Source organism: Haliotis rubra, unplaced genomic scaffold, assembly GCF_003918875.1.
Source record: "Haliotis rubra isolate DU_JTF1 unplaced genomic scaffold, ASM391887v1 Scf1011, whole genome shotgun sequence".
NCBI lineage: Eukaryota > Metazoa > Mollusca > Gastropoda > Lepetellida > Haliotidae > Haliotis > Haliotis rubra.
In genome coordinates this window covers 286,032-307,658 of record NW_025764906.1, presented here as the reverse complement: position 1 = coordinate 307,658, position 21,627 = coordinate 286,032, and the positions used below count along the sequence as shown (strand labels likewise).

General features: G+C 43.2%; 1 protein-coding gene and 2 long non-coding RNA genes across 3 annotated transcripts in view; 2 read left to right on the top strand and 1 right to left on the bottom strand.

Moving 5' to 3' along the window:
• LOC124269234 (tyrosine-protein phosphatase non-receptor type 13-like) overlaps positions 1-21,627 on the bottom strand; it is a 223,031-nt gene that overhangs the window by 24,849 nt on the left and 176,555 nt on the right. The window contains exon 28 of the mRNA XM_046704256.1: positions 14,257-14,347. Within this exon, the coding sequence (XP_046560212.1) occupies positions 14,257-14,347 (91 nt within the window). The remainder of the gene's footprint in view (positions 1-14,256; positions 14,348-21,627) is intronic.
• Positions 2,961-3,461, top strand: LOC124269246. The gene is made up of 2 exons (XR_006896471.1): positions 2,961-3,015; positions 3,401-3,461. It is a non-coding gene; the product is annotated as an uncharacterized LOC124269246 (long non-coding RNA).
• On the top strand, positions 11,479-11,979 carry LOC124269255. Its single transcript, XR_006896474.1, has 2 exons — positions 11,479-11,532; positions 11,919-11,979. It is a non-coding gene; the product is annotated as an uncharacterized LOC124269255 (long non-coding RNA).

The following is a 21,627-nucleotide window of genomic DNA, read 5'->3' as shown; positions in this document are numbered from 1 at the left end:
GATCCAGTCTTATCCATCATCATGGAACATGTAATGATCCGCCAACGATTGGATAGAAGCCAGCACCTTGGTGATCCTGAAGTTCTCAGCTACTCAAAGGTGTTTCAGAGCCTTAGGATTAGAAGAGGAGTGCTTTTTCGTATCATCACAGTGGATGGTGAGGAACAGGAACAACTTGTTCTCCCTAAGAGATGTCGGCCATCAGCCCTGCAATGCCTTCATGATGATGTCGGGCATCCTGGACGAGATAGAACATTATCACTGATACGGGAGAGATTCTTTTGGCCAGGGATGACAAAGGACATAGACAGCCACATTCAGAGGTGTGATAGATGTCTCAGGCTAAATCAACCATGATGAGAGCACCTTTAGTAAGCATTCAGACGTCACAGCCACTGGAGCTTGTGTGCATGGATTTCCTCACACTGGAACCTTCTAAAGGTGGACAACAACACATTCTCGTCGTGACAGATCACTTTACAAAGTATGCCCAAGCCTATCCTACCAAGAATATGACTGCCAAAACCACTGCGGATGTGTTCTTCAACAACTTCATTGTACACTACGGCTTACCCAAAAGGATACATTCTGATCAAGGCCAGAACTTTGTTGGAAACTCATGACGGAACTGTGTTCTCTAACTGGAATGGACAAGTCCAGGACAACACCCTACCATCCAATGGGCAATGGGATAACAGAGCTTCAACAGGACGCCCCTAAGCATGTTGGGTACTCTTGATCCAGACAAGAAGAAAGACTGGAAGAGCTACGTGGGACCATTGGTGCATTCTTATAATTGTACCAGACACGAGACCACTGGACAGTCACCGCTTTTTCCTGATGTTTGACGCCATCCCCGCCTGCCTATTGACCTTGCTTTTGATTGACATCACCAATGCCAAGTCATCATCTGTATCCAAGTACACAAAGGCACTACAAGACCGACTCAAGACTGCATATGACCTGGCAGTGAAGAACACCAGTACTGCTCAGTCACGACAGAAGACTAACTATGATCTCAGGACAAGAGCTGCAACCTTAGAGATCGGAGACAGAGTACTGGTGAAGAGAGTTGCTTTCGAGGGCAAGCACAAACTAGCAGACAAGTGGGAGGAGGAAGTGTATACTGTGTTGCATCAGCCCAACCTCTCCATACCAGTCTTCACTGTGGCTAAGGAGAACGGAGATGGACCTAGAAGAACACTTCACCGAATCTTCTTCTTCCAATAGGTTCATTATCACCCCAGCAGCAAGTGAAGACACCACCTATCCCAAAGCCAAGGAAACGTAGCCAGAGAGCATTCCAAATGTCACTGAGGATGTCACCATCGAGGCAAAATGATGAAAGTGAGGAAGATTCAGTAGAGATCCTCGCCTTCTCATCCAAACCTCGCGTAGCAACTGATAACCCAGCTGCAAGGCCAACCGAGGAGAATACAGAAGACACTGAAGATGCCACCAGTTCACAAGTAGTGCCACTACCATCGAACAGGAAGAAACTTCAGTGAGTACTGAACCAGCATTGGAGCTTGATGTTCATATGGATGAGGACCAACACGTGGATGAATCTGGAGATGTTCACGACTCTGGGCATCAGGAACCTCAAGAACTGGACATTGACGCAATAAAGGAAGAGCCTCAGGATCCAGAGGAGGAGACACTCACAGGGACTACAGTGTCTACTGCAGTACCATCACAGGAGACTGATGGTTTGGAGGAGCAGTCCACGGAGGAAGAGACAGTCCCAAAGACATGTGACGTGGTCCCTGTAAATCCATCACCGAACCTGATGGAACAGCCGAAGAGGTACCTTCTACATTGCAATCACCACCGAGAAGAAGACGACGGTTACTACCGCAAGTACCAGTTAGAGCTTTGAGGAGATCGACACGGCAAAGAAGAGCACCTCAGCTATGGTGACATTGTGATGTCGACGTCCGCATCTCAGGCAGCCTGGAGGGCTTAGAGCTGAGTATCTGAGGTCACTGTATGATGACGGAGCTTTTCGACAGGATGCCAACTCACATCTCAAGATCCATCATGGACCTGGTACATTGCAAGCCCTAATGATGAAGACATCATTCCCCTGGGGAGGGAAGTGTGTGGCAGGGACATACTTTGTATGTCTGAGTGTTAGGATTAGTTTGCCAGTTAGCTTTAAAGTATTGTAAATAATCATTAATTTTCTGTCTTTATTTCAGCATCCAGTAGGCTGATATATGCAATGTAAATATGTATTTTAATATATTGCTTTGTTTCAACTCACTACAGTGACTGAAATGAAATAGTTAACAATTCATGTATTTTAAATAAGTTTCTTGATTTCAGCTCATATCAGCTTGAAACAATTCATATAGTTCATCGCTAGTTTTAGTAACACAACCAATAGTGTCTACCCAACCGTGACAACATCGCTACGATTGGTCCATTCAAACCTGCATGCTTTTTCTATGCCTGAACACCTCACACCCTGACACAACTGACAAAACTTGTGTGAGAGACAGACAAGCATAGGCGCCAACTTAATTTTCATCAGGTTAGTAAACTAACTATCTTAAATAATGTTTATGCATATCTAATGTAGCAGTCATTCAATAAGTAATCTTAAACACATAGCGTATATTAATAAGGGTAATTAATGCCGCCAGGGTAGTTAACATGTCTTGTAATCGCACGGCAGGTAAACGCAGTTCCCATTTTAATGTGTATCATATATTCCCTTTTAAACATAAACAGCATTAAATAACTTCAAAGCGAGGCATTGTGAGTATGCTTTGTGTATGAATGTTGTCTAATTATTATTATCGATTTTGCACAAATAATGGCAAAGTGTCTCAATCTAAGATTTTACAGTGTATAAAATATATCTTTCCATGCTTATTGTTATGTCTGCATGGACAGTTTACACTGAATCGGTTTGGTTTTGATCGGAATCTATCTTATTTCCAGCACACAGTATTCCATCGTCTGCTATGGCAGCCAGGCATAAACACGGGCCCCTGTGCCATACATAGGGTATGTAATGTGCCGCATAATACTGTTTATATCATGTGTATATATAATTCTAGCATACAGAATCGTCGTTCCTTTATATTAACCTTCTAAGGTAAATAGTGTATGTTGTGCGGTGATTGCCGCCGATATCATTTATGGCTTTGTTTAAGTCATGTCATGAGTTATCGCCCCTGATCTTTGTAAAGTTCAATCCCTCGGCGATCATTATAGTTCCGTAATGTTTTAATGTACAGATAATATTGTCGGCGCTCATGCATTCAAGCTCTATTAACATTTATAATGTTAATATACTGAATATATATAAATAGATGTCAATGTATGTTCTGCAAGCATGCCGAACATTGTTATTATATTGTTTAGTATAAGGTTGCTACAATTGTTTCAGGGTTTATCGTGTATGTTGAAATCTACATCCACTTGGAATAAACAGAACTTACAACCCTGCATTCACTTTGCGTGTCGTCATTGTGACCCTGCTACAAAATGGAGCCCCCAGTGATTTGTGGACTTGAAAAAGTTTCAGCGATGGACACTGCCTCTGCCTAGCGACATACAACACCCCGGGTCTACGATCGTCACGTGATGTCTTCACACACACCCCAGGATTCGTCACTTATGTTCGTCTTATTGGACATTCCTAGAATACCGCGGTATTGTGACTTTACTTGTTGCTAGCTAGCATATTGACTTTAATGGCGCCTTGTAGTATTATGTTATGAGCTCATAGATAGTGCATTTTTTCATTTGTTTACATTTTGATTAATTTCAAGTAACCTTTGTAAAGTGTTTGTTTACATTTATATTTATATATTTTTTTGGTCGACCATATTGTTTGTTTACATTTGATTTTGTTAACATTTAAATTAGTATTAATAAGTTATTAATTCAGCTGATTTTTTTTCCTAGCTGAAAAGTAATTCAGTAGTGTAATTTGCATTTCTCATAAAGTTTTTTCAAGCGGCATTACTGCTTAGTGTTTAAATTATCTTTTCTTAAAAGTTTAGTTAGCAAATCATTTCTTAGTATTCTTAATTCATAGTTAAGTTAGTATAATGCTAGTACTTTGCTTCATTATTATTTGCCTTACTTGTGCATTTATGATGAATGGTTGACATGTGTGTTTGTGTTTCCTCTTATTAAGCCTCAACAACATTTTCTCAAATTATTTTAAATAAAGCTCAGTTAATAAATAACTAAGCTTGGTGACGAGTGACTTGACAAGTAACTTGACGGTGCGCTGACAGTTCACCATATTGCAATGCACACATACGCAAACAGCACTGTGTTTGTTGTTTATTTCTTGAATTTGTTGATATACATATTTGTTTTCTTTCAGGTAAACAAACAAGCATACGCTTTATTTCACATTATTTTTCTTTCAGGTTCCGTAAGTGATTGGTTTAAAGTTGTTATCTTTTAGGTTACAACTTGGCTTCATTATTCGTTTGATTACTTTGCATCCACACTTGTAACCACACTTGTTACACAAGCTTGCGTGCACAGAAACATCTTAGCTTAGTTTCTTACACCCTCTTATCAGCAATTAAGTTGCTGGTGGTCACAAATAATTTCGTGGTTTGTGTTTCTCTATACTTGGTAGTATCTTCGTTTTACACTTGTGTGTCAACGATGGATTTTACGGATAAGGAGATCCAAAACATGTTAGAAGTGTTTCAGTAGGGGAAGAATGTGAAGCCTACTGCTGATACACCTGAGGAGTTTGAGTCCTGGTTCGATTCCTATGCAGCTCTCAAACAAGAGGATTTGGAGGAAGAGGAATACCATGCAATAGATGGTACTTTGCCCGCTGCTTCTCAGTTGTCTGGACGGTTACACTCAGGGCTGGATTCAAACTATGTTCCTCCTATGCCTGGCACATCTGCTTCAACTACACCGGATCCTCGATTGTTCTACCATCAGTTACCAAAACTTTCGCTCTTCAGTGGAGACTCTGGTAAGGATGGGACTATGAACACTGGCGATATGAAGTGGCATGCCTTATAAACAAGAGGACTAAGCTCTCTGAAGATGATCTCTATGAGGTAATCCGGCCGGTCACTGAAGGGAGAAGCTGCCATGATAGCCAGGAATCTTGGACCACAGGCAAGCACAGCTACTTTGCTATCCAAATTCCAGAGTATGTTTGGGGAGGTTGACAGGTCAGAGAGCCGGATTTCTAACTTTTATAGTGCAAGGCAGAAGGACAAGGAGTCTGTCTCATCCTGGTGTTGTCGCCTAGAGCTTCTTCTATCCAAGGCATTGGAGAACAATCCGGAGTACATCAGTGTGTCTAGGAAAGATGATATGCTCAGAAACATGCTGTGGAGTGGGTTGAGACCTGAACTGAAGAACCAATCAGGATACAAGTTCGATCAGACGTCAAACTTGAACGATCTCCTCAAGGCTCTACGTGAGATAGAAGTGGATCAGGCCAAGGTGGATGACAGCAACACTTCTAAGCGGCAAGCATCTGTCAAGATGGCTTCCACATCTGAGCCGAATGGAAGAAGGAGATCGGGAACCTACAGGCCATGATCAAGACATTGACTACTCAGGTTTCGAGTTGAAGAGTCAACAGGCCAATCCTACTTTTCATCAGCCAAATCAAGTACACGGATACACCCGAATAAAAGCAGGGGACCTCGCTTTTCTGGAAGAGAGGGAAGAGGACACGTTAGCATGGATTTCCAGCCTTCAGGATTTGGTTATCTTGAGCCACAAGGATCTGTTCCTGAGCCTCAATCCTGTACAGTATCATATGATAACTCATTATACACAGCGACATCTCAGGATCCGCCTAACTTTGAACCTCAACTACCTTATGGACCAAGTGAAAGTGTTCCATACACGGCGTTCAACCAGAATCAACCTCATTATCGACAGAGAAGACAGGATGCTGTGTGTTGGAACTGTGGATATACAGGGCATCTTCACTACTCATGTACTGTCAGGACGGATCATAGGAGGAGACCTTTAAACTTTCGCAGGCCTATGGGAAGGGGTCGCCCATAGGTTTTCAGGATTGCCCCACTTCACAGATACCGGATGGACTCGTTGGACATTCAACAGAAGTGGACATTGTTGTGGAGGACATATCAGTTCCGGCACTTTTGGACACAGGTGCCACAGTTTCAGTAATGTCTCAATCATTTCATAGGAGTCATCTTAGTCACATCCCCATTCATCCTCTAGGAGACCTTCTTGATATTGAATGTGCTGGAGGGGAGAACCTGCCCTACCTTGGATATGTGGATGTTGTAATACAGACCATCGGTTCTTCCATTTCTTCCAGATCGTGCCTCCTTCTTGTAGTTCCGGAGACCCAGTACAACTCCCCGAAAGTACCAGTGCTCCTTGGAACCAATGTGCTCAAACCTCTACTGGAGGAGTGTAAGACTTTGTATGGCACCAAGTTCCTCCAGAAAGCAGAATTGTTTACACCATACTATTTGGCATTTAGGACCATAGTACTACAGGAGAAGGACATCCGTCGGAACAACTGGAGACTTGCCTATGTCAGGAGTTGTGAACCAACAGGTGTTTTGATTGGACCAAATAGCAGAGTAGTGATCAAGGGTCAGCTAACGAAAGCACTGCAGTTTCCCAAGGTTTGTGCTCTACTGCAACCCACTGTTGATAGTAGGATCTCTCAGGACCTCGACATAGCTCCTATTGTTGTGGATTATGATGCCAATTTTCCAGGGATTGTTGATGTGCACATCTCTAACGTGACTACCAGGACAGTTGTTGTGCCACCTAAAGCCCTCCTCTGCGAAGTTACAACCAGTCTCTCTTGAGGAACCTGTCACAGGTTTGCCAGTGGATAAAGACACTCTCTTAAAGGACATTGATGTTGAGTTGAAGGATCTCACTGACAGCCAGATCGATCAAGGACTTGAACTCATCCTCAAGTTTCAAGACATTTTCTCCAAGAGTGATAACGATTTGGGACATTCCTCTGCTGTGAAGCACAAGATCAACCTAACAGATGCTGCACCATTTAAACAGAGGCACCGAATAATCACCCCGTCCATGTATGATGAAGTTCGAAGTCACTTGACTCAGCTACTTAGTGCTGGAGTCATCACGCAAGTCTCATAGTCCCTGGGCCTCGAACGTGGTACTTTCGCAGACGCAAGAAAGACGGCAAGCTGCGCATGTGTATTGATTTTCGCCAGCTCAACAAACAAAGTATCAAGGATTCCTATGCCCTGCCAAGAATAGAAGAACTTTTGGACCACTTAGGTGGAATGAAGCACTTTTCCGTGCTGGACATGAAAAGCGGTTACCACCAGGTACAGTTGTACGAGGAGCACAAGGAGAGAACAGCCTTCACAGTTGGTCCTCTAGGCTTCTACGAGTTTAACCGAATGCCCTATGGTCTCTGTAATGCCCCAGCTACATACCAGCGTCTCATGGAGGAGTGCCTTGCCGGTCTGAACCTAAATATCTGCCTGATATATTTGGACGACCTTATTATTTTTTCTCGGACATATGAAGAGCACATGGAGAGGTTGGAACTTGTACTTGTCGTCTTCAGGAGACAGGATTGAAACTAGCCCCAAGAAGTGCAAGTTCTTCAAGAGACGAGTAAAGTATGTGGGATACATCATCTCAGAGGACGGCATTGAGACAGATCCAGACAAGGTAAATAAGATCCAAGATTGGCCAACTCCAGCAAACCCAGATCAGGTCAGGAAGTTCCTCGGTTTCGCGCAGGATATTACCGAAATTTGTCAAGGATTTCTCTTCGATTGCAAGACCCCTTTCCATGCTAATCCCTCAAGGAACAGTCAAGAAAATCCAAGGTGCGGAAACCTCTGGAACAAATCAACTGGATTTGGGGACCAGATCAAGAATGTGCATTTCAGGAGCTAAAGAAACGTCTGACCTCACCACCCATCCTGGGATATGCAGACTACAGGAAGCCATTTGAACTGCACATTGACGCCAGCGGTCGGGGTTAGGATCTGTACTCTACCAGGAGCAGGATGGTCATCTAAAGGTCATCAGCCTATGCGAGCAGGTCATTAAACAAGTCAGAAAGGAATTATTCTGCACACAAGCTGGAATTTCTCGGACTGAAATGGGCAGTAACTGAAAAGTTCCATGACTATCTATATGGAAGCTACTTCGAGGTTGTAACAGACAACAATCCATTGACATATGTTCTAACTACAGTAAAACTTGACGCCACTGGACATCGATGGCTGGCTGCATTATCTGGATACAACTTCACGATCAGATACAGACTAGGGAAAACTAACATTGATGCGGATACGCTGTCAAGACTCCCAGAATTGAGCAAGACGAAGGAGGACCAAATTCCCACAGATTCTGTACAAGCCATCTGCAACCTCGCAAATACTACCAACTTTGTGGAGAGTCTCTGTTTTGCAACCAGTATCACCAAGGAGGATGAAACACCACTGACAGAGGATATATGTGAAACCAATGCGCTGAGACTGGAGGAGAACTCAGGGCAAGGATCCAGTCTTATCCATCATCATGGAACATGTACGATCCGCCAACGATTGGATAGAAGCCAGCACCTTGGTGATCCTGAAGTTCTCAGCTACTCAAAGGTGTTTCAGAGCCTTAGGATTAGAAGAGGAGTGCTTTTTCGTATCATCACAGTGGATGGTGAGGAACAGGAACAACTTGTTCTCCCTAAGAGATGTGCGGCCATCAGCCCTGCAATGCCTTCATGATGATGTCGGGCATCCTGGACAAGATAGAACATTATCACTGATAATGGAGAGATTCTTTTGGCCAGGGATGACAAAGGACATAGACAGCCACATTCAGAGGTGTGATAGATGTCTCAGGCGCAAATCAACCATGATGAGAGCACCTTTAGTAAGCATTCAGACGCCACAGCCACTGGAGCTTGTGTGCATGGATTTCCTCACACTGGAACCTTCTAAAGGTGGACAACAACACATTCTCGTCGTGACAGATCACTTTACAAAGTATGCCCAAGCCTATCCTACCAAGAATATGACTGCCAAAACCACTGCGGATGTGTTCTTCAACAACTTCATTGTACACTACGGCTTACCCAAAAGGATACATTCTGATCAAGGCCAGAACTTTGTTGGAAAACTCATGACGGAACTGTGTTCTCTAACTGGAATGGACAAGTCCAGGACAACACCCTACCATCCAATGGGCAATGGGATAACAGAGCGCTTCAACAGGACGCTCCTAAGCATGTTGGGTACTCTTGATCCAGACAAGAAGAAAGACTGGAAGAGCTACGTGGGACCATTGGTGCATTCTTATAATTGTACCAGACACGAGACCACTGGACAGTCACCGTTTTTCCTGATGTTTGGACGCCATCCCCCGTCTGCCTATTGACCTTGCTTTTGGATTGGACATCACCAATGCCAAGTCATCATCTGTATCCAAGTACACAAAGGCACTACAAGACCGACTCAAGACTGCATATGACCTGGCAGTGAAGAACACCAGTACTGCTCAGTCACGACAGAAGACTAACTATGATCTCAGGACAAGAGCTGCAACCTTAGAGATCGGAGACAGAGTACTGGTGAAGAGAGTTGCTTTCGAGGGCAAGCACAAACTAGCAGACAAGTGGGAGGAGGAAGTGTATACTGTGTTGCATCAGCCCAACCTCTCCATACCAGTCTTCACTGTGGCTAAGGAGAACGGAGATGGACCTAGAAGAACACTTCACCGGAATCTTCTTCTTCCAATAGGTTCATTATCACCCCAGCAGCAAGTGAAGACACCACCTATCCCAAAGCCAAGGAAACGTAAGCCAGAGAGCATTCCAAATGTCACTGAGGATGTCACCATCGAGGCAAATGATGAAAGTGAGGAAGATTCAGTAGAGATCCTCGTCTTCTCATCCAAACCTGCGGTAGCAACTGATAACCCAGCTGCAAGGCCAACCGAGGAGAATACAGAAGACACTGAAGATGCCACCAGTTCACAAGTAGTGCCACTACCATCGGAACAGGAAGAAACTTCAGTGAGTACTGAACCAGCATTGGAGCTTGATGTTCATATGGATGAGGACCAACACGTGGATGAATCTGGAGATGTTCACGGCTCTGGGCATCAGGAACCTCAAGAACTGGACATTGACGCAATAAAGGAAGAGCCTCAGGATCCAGAGGAGGAGACACTCACAGGGACTACAGTGTCTACTGCAGTACCATCACAGGAGACTGATGGTTTGGAGGAGCAGTCCACGGAGGAAGAGACAGTCCCAAAGACATGTGACGTGGTCCCTGTAAATCCATCACCGAACCTGATGGAACAGCCGAAGAGGTACCTTCTACATTGCAATCACCACCGAGAAGAAGACGACGGTTACTACCGCAAGTACCAGTTAGAGCTTTGAGGAGATCGACACGGCAAAGAAGAGCACCTCAGCTTATGGTGACATTGTGATGTCGACGTCCCGCATCTCAGGCAGCCTGGAGGGCGAGAGCTGAGTATCTGAGGTCACTGTATGATGACGAGAGCTTCGACAGGATGCCAACTCACATCTCAAGATCCATCATGGACCTGGTACATTGCAAGCCCTAATGATGAAGACATCATTCCCCTGGGGAGGGAAGTGTGTGGCAGGGACATACTTTGTATGTCTGAGTGTTAGGATTAGTTTGCGCCAGTTAGCTTTAAAGTATTGTAAATAATCATTAATTTTCTGTCTTTATTTCAGCATCCAGTAGGCGCTGATATATGCAATGTAAATATGTATTTTAATATATTGCTTTGTTTCAACTCACTACAGTGACTGAAATGAAATAGTTAACAATTCATGTATTTTAAATAAGTTTCTTGATTTCAGCTCATATCAGCGCTGAAACAATTCATATAGTTCATCGCTTAGTTTTAGTAACACAACCAATAGTGTCTACCCAACCGTGACAACACGCTACGATTGGTCCATTCAAACCTGCATGCTTTTTCTATGCCTGAACACCTCACACCCTGACACAACTGACAAAACTTGTGTGAGAGACAGACAAGCATAGGCCAACTTAATTTTCATCAGGTTAGTAAACTAACTATCTTAAATAATGTTTATGCATATCTAATGTAGCAGTCATTCAATAAGTAATCTTAAACACATAGCGTATATTAATAAGGGTAATTAATGCCGTCAGGGTAGTTAACATGTCTTGTAATCGCACGGCAGGTAAACGCAAAGTTCCCATTTTAATGTGTATCATATATTCCCTTTAAACATAAACAGCATTAAATAACTTCAAAGCGAGGCATTGTGAGTATGCTTTGTGTATGAATGTTGTCTAATTATTATTATCGCATTTTGCACAAATAATGGCAAAGTGTCTCAATCTAAGATTTTACAGTGTATAAAATATATCTTTCCATGCTTATTGTTATGTCTGCATGGACAGTTTACACTGAATCGGGTTTGGTTTTGATCGAATCTATCTTATTTCCAGCACACAGTATTCCATCGCTCTGCTATGGCAGCCAGGCATAAACACGGGCCCCTGTGCCATACATAGGGTATGTAATGTGCCGCATAAATACTGTTTATATCATGTGTATATATAATTCTAGCATACAGAATCGCTGCTCCTTTATATTAACCTTCTAAGGTAAATAGTGTATGTTGTCGCGGTGATTGCCACCATATCATTTATGGCTTTGTTTAAGTCATGTCATGAGTTATCACTTCTGATCTTTGTAAAGTTCAATCCTCGGCGATCATCATTATAGTTCCGTAATGTTTTAATGTACAGATAATATTGTCGGCTCATGCATTCAAGCTCTATTAACATTTATAATGTTAATATACTGAATATATATAAATAGATGTCAATGTATGTTCTGCAAGCATGCCGAACATTGTTATTATATTGTTTAGTATAAGGTTGCTACAATTGTTTCAGGGTTTATCGTGTATGTTGAAATCTACATCCACTTGGAATAAACAGAACTTACAACCCTGCATTCACTTTGCGTGTCGTCATTGTGACCCTGCTACATATATAAGTGTACTTCACAAGACTTCTACAGAATATTTATATCACTACTCTACATCCACATCTGGTGTATATAAGTGTACTTCACAAGACTTCTACAGAATATTTATATCACTGTTCTACATCCACATCTGGTGTATATAAGTGTACTTCACAAGACTTCTACAGAATATTTATATCACTACTCTACATCCACATCTGGTGTATATAAGTGTACTTCACAAGACTTCTACAGAATATTTATATCACTGTTTTACATCCACATCTGGTGTATATGAGTGTACTTCACAAGACTTCTACAGAATATTTATATCACTGTTCTACATCCACATCTGGTGTATATATATGTACTTCACACAAGATTTCTACAGAACAAGATTTATATCACTGTTCTACATCCACACCTGGTGTATATAAGTGTACTTCACAAGACTTCTACAGAACATTTATATTACTGTTCTACATCCACATCTGGTGTATATAAGTGTACTTCACAAGACTTCTACAGAACATTTATATTACTGTTCTACATCCACATCTGGTGTATATAAGTGTACTTCACATGGCTTCTACAGAACACTTATATCACTGTTATACATCCACATCTGGTGTATATAAGTGTACTTCACATGGCTTCTACAGAACATTTATATTACTGTTCTACATCCACAAATTGTGTCAAACTCCATTGGGCTCAAATACATCAATATCACGTTTGTGCAATTTACATACAGAGAAGCTCGACAACTTACGAGAGTCACTCAGCAAAATTTTCTTACTGAATAATATACATCTCATCAGCTTAAAGTTCACGCAAGAAACACTGTTGGAAAACCAATTGAAAACTATGTCATAAATCATCATAATGCTGGACACTGCAAGGAAAACCCGGCAAGGAAAATACCGTATACACCTTTCACTTGCAAAACAACGAGTATGTGTGACGAGAAGTGACAGTGGGAGATTTAAAACAGACCCAGGGACTCTCTAAACACACCTTGTACCGACTCACACGCACCGACAACGACAAACGGATGTTGATTAAATCACCCAAAATTGACTGGTTAATCAATGTCACCCTCATGTCATAAAAAATGGTTATGTCTCCGAAGTAATGAATTAACGAATTAAGAACACTGTCATTAGGCTCCCAACTGTTCTCGGAGCAAAAGCATTCATACCTCCTGATGTCTTTGTTGAGATCACCGGGGGCACAGCACTTTCAACACTCTGGGTAAGCCTCACAAATACCACTATCTTCTCACAAACAGCCATAGCTACCAACAGACATTATATAGGCTCACAAACACCAGTATCTTCTCACAAACACCAGCAGCTTCCTGCAGACACACTCATCTAGCCACTAACACCTATATCTGGCTCTAACACCTATATCTGGCCACTAACACCTATATCTGGCCACTAACACCTATACCTGGCCACTAACACCTATACCTGGCCACTAACACCAATACCTGGCCACTAACACCTATACCTGGCCACTAACACCTATACCTGGCCACTAACACCAATACCTGGCCACTAAAACCAATATCTCGCTACTAACACCTATATCTGGCCACTAACACCTATACCTGGCCACCTAAACTGACACCAATACCTGGCCACTAACACCTATATCTGGCCACTAACACCTATACCTGGCCACTAAAACTTATATCTGGCCACTAACCTATTCTGGCCACTAACACCAATACCTGGCCACACCAATACCTGGCCACTAACACCAATACCTGGCCACTAAAACCAATACCTGGCCACCAACACCTATATCTGGCCACTAACATCTATACCTGGCCACTAACACCAATACCGGGCCACTAACACCTATACCAACACCTATATCTGGCCACTAACATCTATACCTGGCACTAACACCAATACCTGGCCACTAACACCTAACACCAATACCTGGCCACTAACACCTGGCCACTAACACCTATATCTGGCCAGTAACACCTATATCTGGCCACTAACACCAATACCTGGCCACTAACACCTATATCTGGCCACTAACACCAATACCTGGCCACTAACACCAATACCTGGCCACTAACACCTATACCGAGCCACTAACACCAATAGCTGGCCACTAACACCTATACCTGGCCACCAACACCTATACCTGGCCACTAACACCAATACCTGGCCACTAACACCTATATCTGGCCACTAACACCTATATCTGGCCACTAGCACCTATATTGATCGTTGATTCACTCACAGGGAAGGACATTCCTGTATCTGTTCTTGTGTCTGTTGAACGATAACCTGGCCTCTTCACTTTCGTCTGTGGGCTGCAAATGGCGCAGATTCTGGAGGAAATTCAGAAAAACAACCAGATTAAAAACTGATGTTGATAGATATTGGTGTCTCCTAATATAGAGTTGAACAGTTGTTGGTTCACTTACTGATACAAAATGCATGAAATTGTTACAGCATAGTTAAACAATAACAAATGACATTGCTAACTGTGCCACAAAACTTGGCCATGGAGTCAATAACATTCATCTAGGACACCATTGCTTGAGATTTTGACCTTGATGTCATGCCACATGCAAATCACCAAATTTCCTAATTTAGAAAGTTCTAAGGCAACATTATCAATTCATAATTATGGGGCATGGAAGGGTTTCAACAATGTTGCATTTATGCAAAGTGAATAAAGAGTATTGTCAGCTTCAGTGTGAAATATATGACAAAGTTCCAGTCAATAGAATTAACTCAATAACAGTGATGATCATGACAGAGTGCAGACTCATTGTTGATTTCAAACTGTTACAAATTCAACTTGATAAATGCGTTAAAACAGAATTCCTACAAAACTGTTTTTTGTTTAGTGATGATAAATTATTGATTTTATTGAAAACATCAAACACAAAAGGTCATTGTTCAATTACTACTGATGTCACATGCTGAGTGACAGTAGTTCTGAGCCCTTCACGTTTGGATAAATAATATGCGGAGTCTTTTTCTTTTATTTTTGAATGAATAAAATCTTAAGCATGTGTTCATGTTTTCTTAAAATGTTTTTCAATTGTAATTTTTTATTTTTATAAAGAGTATATATACTCTTCACTACTACTTTAAAAAAGTGGGCTCACCGGAAACATCTCTTAAGAAATATTAAAGTGGGCCCACATGTCTACTTTCATGATTACAGTTTTGTTGGTGAGGTTTTTTCATTCTGTTCCGTAACTACAGTCAACACATTTGTTTTAGATGTTAAGTGATGACTTTCATTCAGCGCTAATTAATAATAATAATAATAAAGTCAATTTCTATAGCGCAATATCCGAGTTGAATGACATGCTCAAAGCGCGCTTTGAAGTAGGTAGGAATTTAGAGGTATGCCACCCAGAAGAGATAGGTCTTGAGTTGAAAACTTGAGAAAATGTCACATGATTTCAGATTTTCTGGCAGTTGTTCCATTGGGCTGCTGCTGTGTGGGAAAAAGAATGTTCGCAATAGGCCTTTGTTGTTTTTCTTGGAACTTGCAGCAAGTTCTTTGTCTGGGATCTCAAACGATCTAGATGGAAAGTACGGCTTGAGAAGCTCTTGCAGATAGACTGGCACTGTACCATGGATGCACTGGAATGTTATACACAAGGTTTTGTATATAACCCTCTCTTGTATAGGAGCCAGTGTAGGCCTCGGAGTATTGGTGTTATGTGTTTTCTTTTGGGACACATGGTTATAATTCTTGCTACTGTGTTTTGTACACGCTGTAGTTTGTTGATTAATCCTTTGGGAGATGCCGTTAGTGGAACATTGCTGTAGTCCAGACGGGACAATGACCTAACCAGCTTCATTGTAGCATCTTTTGAGATAAGTTGGCGGATCTTGCTGATGTTACGGATGTACATGTAACACATCTTGGCTAGTTGATTTACATGCTTCTCCATTGACAGTTCATTGTCAAGAGTGGCACCAAGGTCTTTGACTGCAGGACTGAGGGTGATCTCACTGCTTCCTACTCTGATGTTGGTAGGATTGGTCTTATCGTGGTTGTATCCATGGCTACTTCGGCGTTGGAATGAGTTGGCTTGAAAAGTGTGTACACTTGGGAATCATCTGCATAAAAGTGGCAGAAAAGGTTGTGATTCTTTCTATGATAGAAACCAATGGTTTCATGTAGAGAGTGAATAACTGGGGTCCAAGAACAGATCCTTGGGGACCGCCATATTTCAGCATCATGGGTTCTGTCAAGGTGCCATCAAAGGACACACTTTGAGATTGATTCTGAAGGTAGGACTGGAACCAGTGGAGTGCTGTGTCACATATGCCCATTTCATGCTGATGAAGCAGTTTGTTATAGTTGATGGTGTCGAAGGTGGCACTCAAGTCGAGCAAGACCAGAACCCAATATTTCCACTATCTACTCCATGGCATAAATCATCAACAACTTGCCAGAGTGAGTTTCAGTGCTATGGTGGTATCTGTAAGCTGATTGGAATTGTTCTTGTAGACTGTGACTTCAGATGTGATCGTTTAGACGCTGTGATACTGCTTTTTCAATAAGTTTAGAAACAAAGGATAGATTTGAAACTGGTCAGTAGTTTTTAAGACTGTCTGTGTCGAGTCCTGACTTCTTAAGCTGCGGCTTGACTAGAGCTTTCTTCATGGCAAGGGGGTCTACTGCCCTGGTAATACAGGTGCTGACAAGTCCTGTCACGACTGGCAGCATGATATCCATGTGTTCACAAAGGAATGTTGTTGGTATTGGGTCCAAGTCACATGTCGTCTTGTTTGCGATTTTGGGAAGATTTAGAATTTCACCATCCATAAAGGGTTTCAGATCTGTCAGTTTCTCTCCTTGAAAAACTTCTGCTCTGTCATCACTGGCATCGCTAGAGGGTACAAAAACTGTTGCGAATTGTATAAACTTTCTCACAAAATATTCGGAAAATGACTGTGCAATGTCCTGATTGCTGACTGCTGAAGTCAGCGATTATATCGGGAACCTTTCCAATCAGGTTAAAGGGGAGTCTATACAGAGTTTTGGGGTTGGAGGACGAGCCCGTGATCTTCACCATGAAGTAATCTCTTAGCATGTTTGATCATATCCGTCACATTTTTTTCTCTTGCACATAAAGTTGTCTATGAATTTAAAGATGCGTCTTCTTCCACATCCAGTTTTTTCTGAGTTTTGCTTTAGCTTCCTTTACCTCTGGTGTAGTGGTTAGCATGCTGGCCTCTCATGTCAAAGGCCCGGGTTTGAATCCCGGTGGAGACACCAAAACTTGTGACTTGGGTCTCATACTGTGTTGTGTCCCTGGGCAAGGCACTTCGTCCACATTGTATTCAGTCCACCCAGCTGTTCAAAATGGGTACCTGAGAAGCGGATGTACAGACCTATACGGTCGCGTGAAGCACTTAGCAGTGGCTTTGAAAGTACAATTCTGTCAGGGGAATAATGTAACGTCAGAGAGCAGCAGCATGTTGGATTTTAGGCACAAAAATTAGCCTTATGTTTTATAGCTTAAAGATAGTATGCAGCAGAGAGGGTGCGGGTGATCCTGGCACAGTCAAGCTGGTAAGGCTCGTCTTCAGCTCAGGGCCCTTGCCCACTCTACTCACAGCCCAGACAGCGAATGGAACTTCTCCCAGGAAACGCTGCCTAGCCGAACCCACCAAGAACTTTCCGGAGAATATGTAGACTCCCGAACACTGCAGCTTTCTGCATTACCCAGAGTGTCAGAGGGGCTGTGCTCTCGTAGGAGAACCCGGGCACTCTCCTGATCTGTGCCAAGAGATCAGGAGGTACCAAACCAAGGGCACCGAGAACAATGGGGAGCCTGACAACAGAGTCTGAGACATTTCAAGGGCAAAGTCCACATATTTAGCATGCTTTTCCTGAATCTTGCCAATTACATTGCTGTCAAAAGGGACAGAAAATTCAATGATATAAATAAATTCATTGGCTTTATCAAAAAGGACAAGATCAGGTTTGTTGGCTGGATTCTTCTCAGGCTGTATATGGGCCTATTCCAAAGAAGTGTGAAAGCATAATTTTCCATGATGCCCTGGACATGTTCAGGGTCATACCATGGATGGATCTCAGAGTCAAAGCCACAAGCATGGCGAAGATGATAGTAAAAGCAACGAGCCATGCCATCATGTATCCCTCTTCCCTATACTACTACCTCCCTTGATGTCATACCTCCCTTCCCTATACTACTACCTCCCTTGATCTCGTACCTCCCTTCCATATACTACTACCTCCCTTGATCTTGTACCTCCCTTCCCTATATTACAACCTCCCTTGATCTCGTACCTCCCTTCCCTATACTACTACCTCCCTTGATCTCGTACCTCCCTTCCATATACTACTACCTCCCCCTTGATCTCAGACTCCCTTCCCTATACTACTACCTCCCTTTGATCTCATACCTCCCTTCCATATACTACTACCTCCCTTGATCTCGTGACCTCCCTTCCCTATACTACTACCTCCCTTGATCTCTACCTCCCTTCCCTATACTACTACCTCCCTTGATCTCGTGACTCCCTTCCCTATACTACCTTGATGTCATACCTCCCTTCCCTATACTATTACCTCCCTTGATCTCCTACCTCCCTTCCCTATACTACTACCTCCCTTGATCTCGTGACTCCCTCCCTTCCCTATACTACTACCTCACTTGATGTCATACCTCCCTTCCCTATACTACTACCTCCCTCGATCTCATCCTCCCTTCCCTATACTACCTTGATGTCATACCTCCCTTCCCTATACTATTACCTCCCTTGATCTCGCACCTCCCTTCCCTATGCTACTACCTCCCTTGATCTCGTACCTCCCTTCCATATACTACTACCTCACTTGATGTGATACCTCCTTCCCTATACTACCTTGATGTCATACCTCCCTTCCCTATGCTACTACCTCCCTTGATCTCGTACCTCCTTCCCTATACTACCACCTCCCTTGATGTCATACCTCACTTCGGTTTTGCGTTGTAGTGTAATATTTTGTCTTAGTTTGCTAGTTGCAGATGAACCTGTTGTTATGTACATAATAGACACCTTAAATTATGGTTATTTCAGCATACTGAGATGTGGTTGCCCTATCTTAAAATACAGCTGAAGCATGGGCCAGCAAAGCATATCAATCAACGCAAGAACACCAACTGTACAATAGCCAAAGCCCTGACCTGCCTCAGTCTTGTGTCTAGCTTATGTAATTATCACACGGTTTTAACTAAGTGGTTGACCTGCTAATTTAGTCACTCTAAAGCCCTAGTACGGTAAACAGTTCCACACTACAGTGAGAGGTTTTAGAGGAATATGGATATAAGCTCACTTCTGTGTATTTCCAAGATGCTTACAGGACTGTACAGTACGGGAGACTGCTGGATTTTGAAAACCTAGGTCAACACACCTGGATTTTATGTATATGGAGTATATTGGTGGATTCATCCTGGACTAATAAATGTGCCGTCAGCTCACATGCCGTAGCCTTGTGGTTGTCTTGCGGAAGAACCCCATATCCCATGCTACTACAAGCATAAAATAACTGAGAGCGTGACATCATTTACTGGTGTCACTCATTTGGCGTCAATACAGGTGTTGTCATCTGATGATTTTTTCGGATACCTGCTTATGGGTCCTGTATCTGTGTAGATGTTTACGTTCAATGTTGTCCCCAAAGACTGGAACCACAACTATTGAGTGTCTGCAACTAAATATAACCCGGCTACTCGAATGTGACATTGTTGAGGTTCACTATTGAAGGGGAACTACTCTTATTCGGCACAGCCCTCTTGTTTTCCTGGAGCCCTCTTGTTTTCCCACAGCCCTCTTGTTTTCCCGGAGCCCCTCTTGGAGCCCTCTTGTTTTCCCGGAGCCCTCTTGTTTTCCCACAGCCCTCTTGTTTTCCCGGAGCCCTCGGAGCCCTCTTGTTTTCCCGGAGCCCTCTTCTTTTTCCGGAGCCCACTTGTTTTCCCGGAGCCCTCTTGTTTTCCCGGAGTCCTCTTGTTTTCCCACAGCCCTCTTGTTTTCCCACAGCCCTCTTTGTTTTCCCACAGCCCTCTTGTTTTCCCCGGAGCCCTCTCTCTTTTTCCTCCCAGAGCCCTCTTGTTTCCCCAGAGCCCTCTTTGGTTCCCCAGAGCCCACTTTTTCCCAGTTTTGTCCCACAGCCCTCTTGTTTCCCCAGAGCCCCTTTGTTTTCCCACAGCCCTTTGTTTTCCCACAGCCCTCTTTGTTTTCCCGGAGCCCTCTTTGTTTCCCCACAGCCCTCTTGTTTTCCCACAGCCCTCTTGTTTTCCCAGAGCCCTCTTTTGTTTTCCCCGAGCCCTCTTGTTTCCCCCAGAGCCCTCTTGTTTTCCCACAGCCCTCTTTGTTTTCCCACAGCCCTCTTGTTTTCCCAGAGCCCTCTTGTTTTCCCACAGCCCTCTTGTTTTCCCAGAGCCCTCTTGTTTTCCCGGAGCCCTCTTGTTTTCCCAGAGCCCTCTTGTTTTCCCACAGCCCTCTTGTTTTCCCAGAGCCCTCTTGTTTTCCCAGAGCCCTCTTGAAATGTTGCTGATGTAACAGTGTTGCGAAGCTGCAATGTGAGCTGATTACACCCTGCATGTTACAAAGACATGAAATCAGCATATTACATGTCAGAGGAATATTTTAAGCACTAACTGATGCCTGCAGGTGTGGGATTGATTCAAAAGGACTCTTGCAAATGTTTATTTTGCACATTGTTTCACTGTGTGCTTTGGTTCTGATTATCATGAGTGAATTTGTTTTACACATTAACTACATTCACATTCTCATCCTTCTACCCTCCCTTTGGGTGGACCCTCTCTATCATGAGTGATGCACATTCTCATCCTTCAACCCTCCCTTTGGGTGGACACTCTATCATGAGTGATGCACATTCTCATCCTTCTACCATCCTTCTACCCTCCCTTTGGGTGGACACTCTCTATCATGAGTGATGCACATTCTCATCCTTCTACCCTCCCTTTGGGTGGACACACTCTATCATGAGCATGCAACATTCTCATCCTTCTACCCTCCCTTTGGGTGGACTCTCTATCATGAGTATGCAACATTCTCATCCTTCTACCCTCCCTTTGGGTGGACACTCTATCATGAGTGTGCAACATTCTCATCCTTCTACCCTCCCTTTGGGTGGACACACTCTATCATGAGCATGCAACATTCTCATCCTTCTACCTCTCCTTTGGGTGGACACACTCTATCATGAGCATGCAACATTCTCATCCTTCTACCCTCCCTTTGGGTGGACACACTCTATCATGAGTGTGCAACATTCTCATCCTTCTACCCTCCCTTTGGGTGGACACACTCTATCATGAGTGCAACATTCTCATCCTTCTACCCTCCCTTTGGGTGGACACTCTATCATGAGTGTGCAACATTCTCATCCTTCTACCCTCCCTTTGGGTGGACACACTCTATCATGAGCATGCAACATTCTCATCCTTCTACCCTCCCTTTGGGTGGACACTCTATCATGAGTGTGCAACATTCTCATCCTTCTACCCTCCCTTTGGGTGGACACACTCTATCATGAGTGTGCAACATTCTCATCCTTCTACCCTCCCTTTGGGTGGACACACTCTATCATGAGCATGCA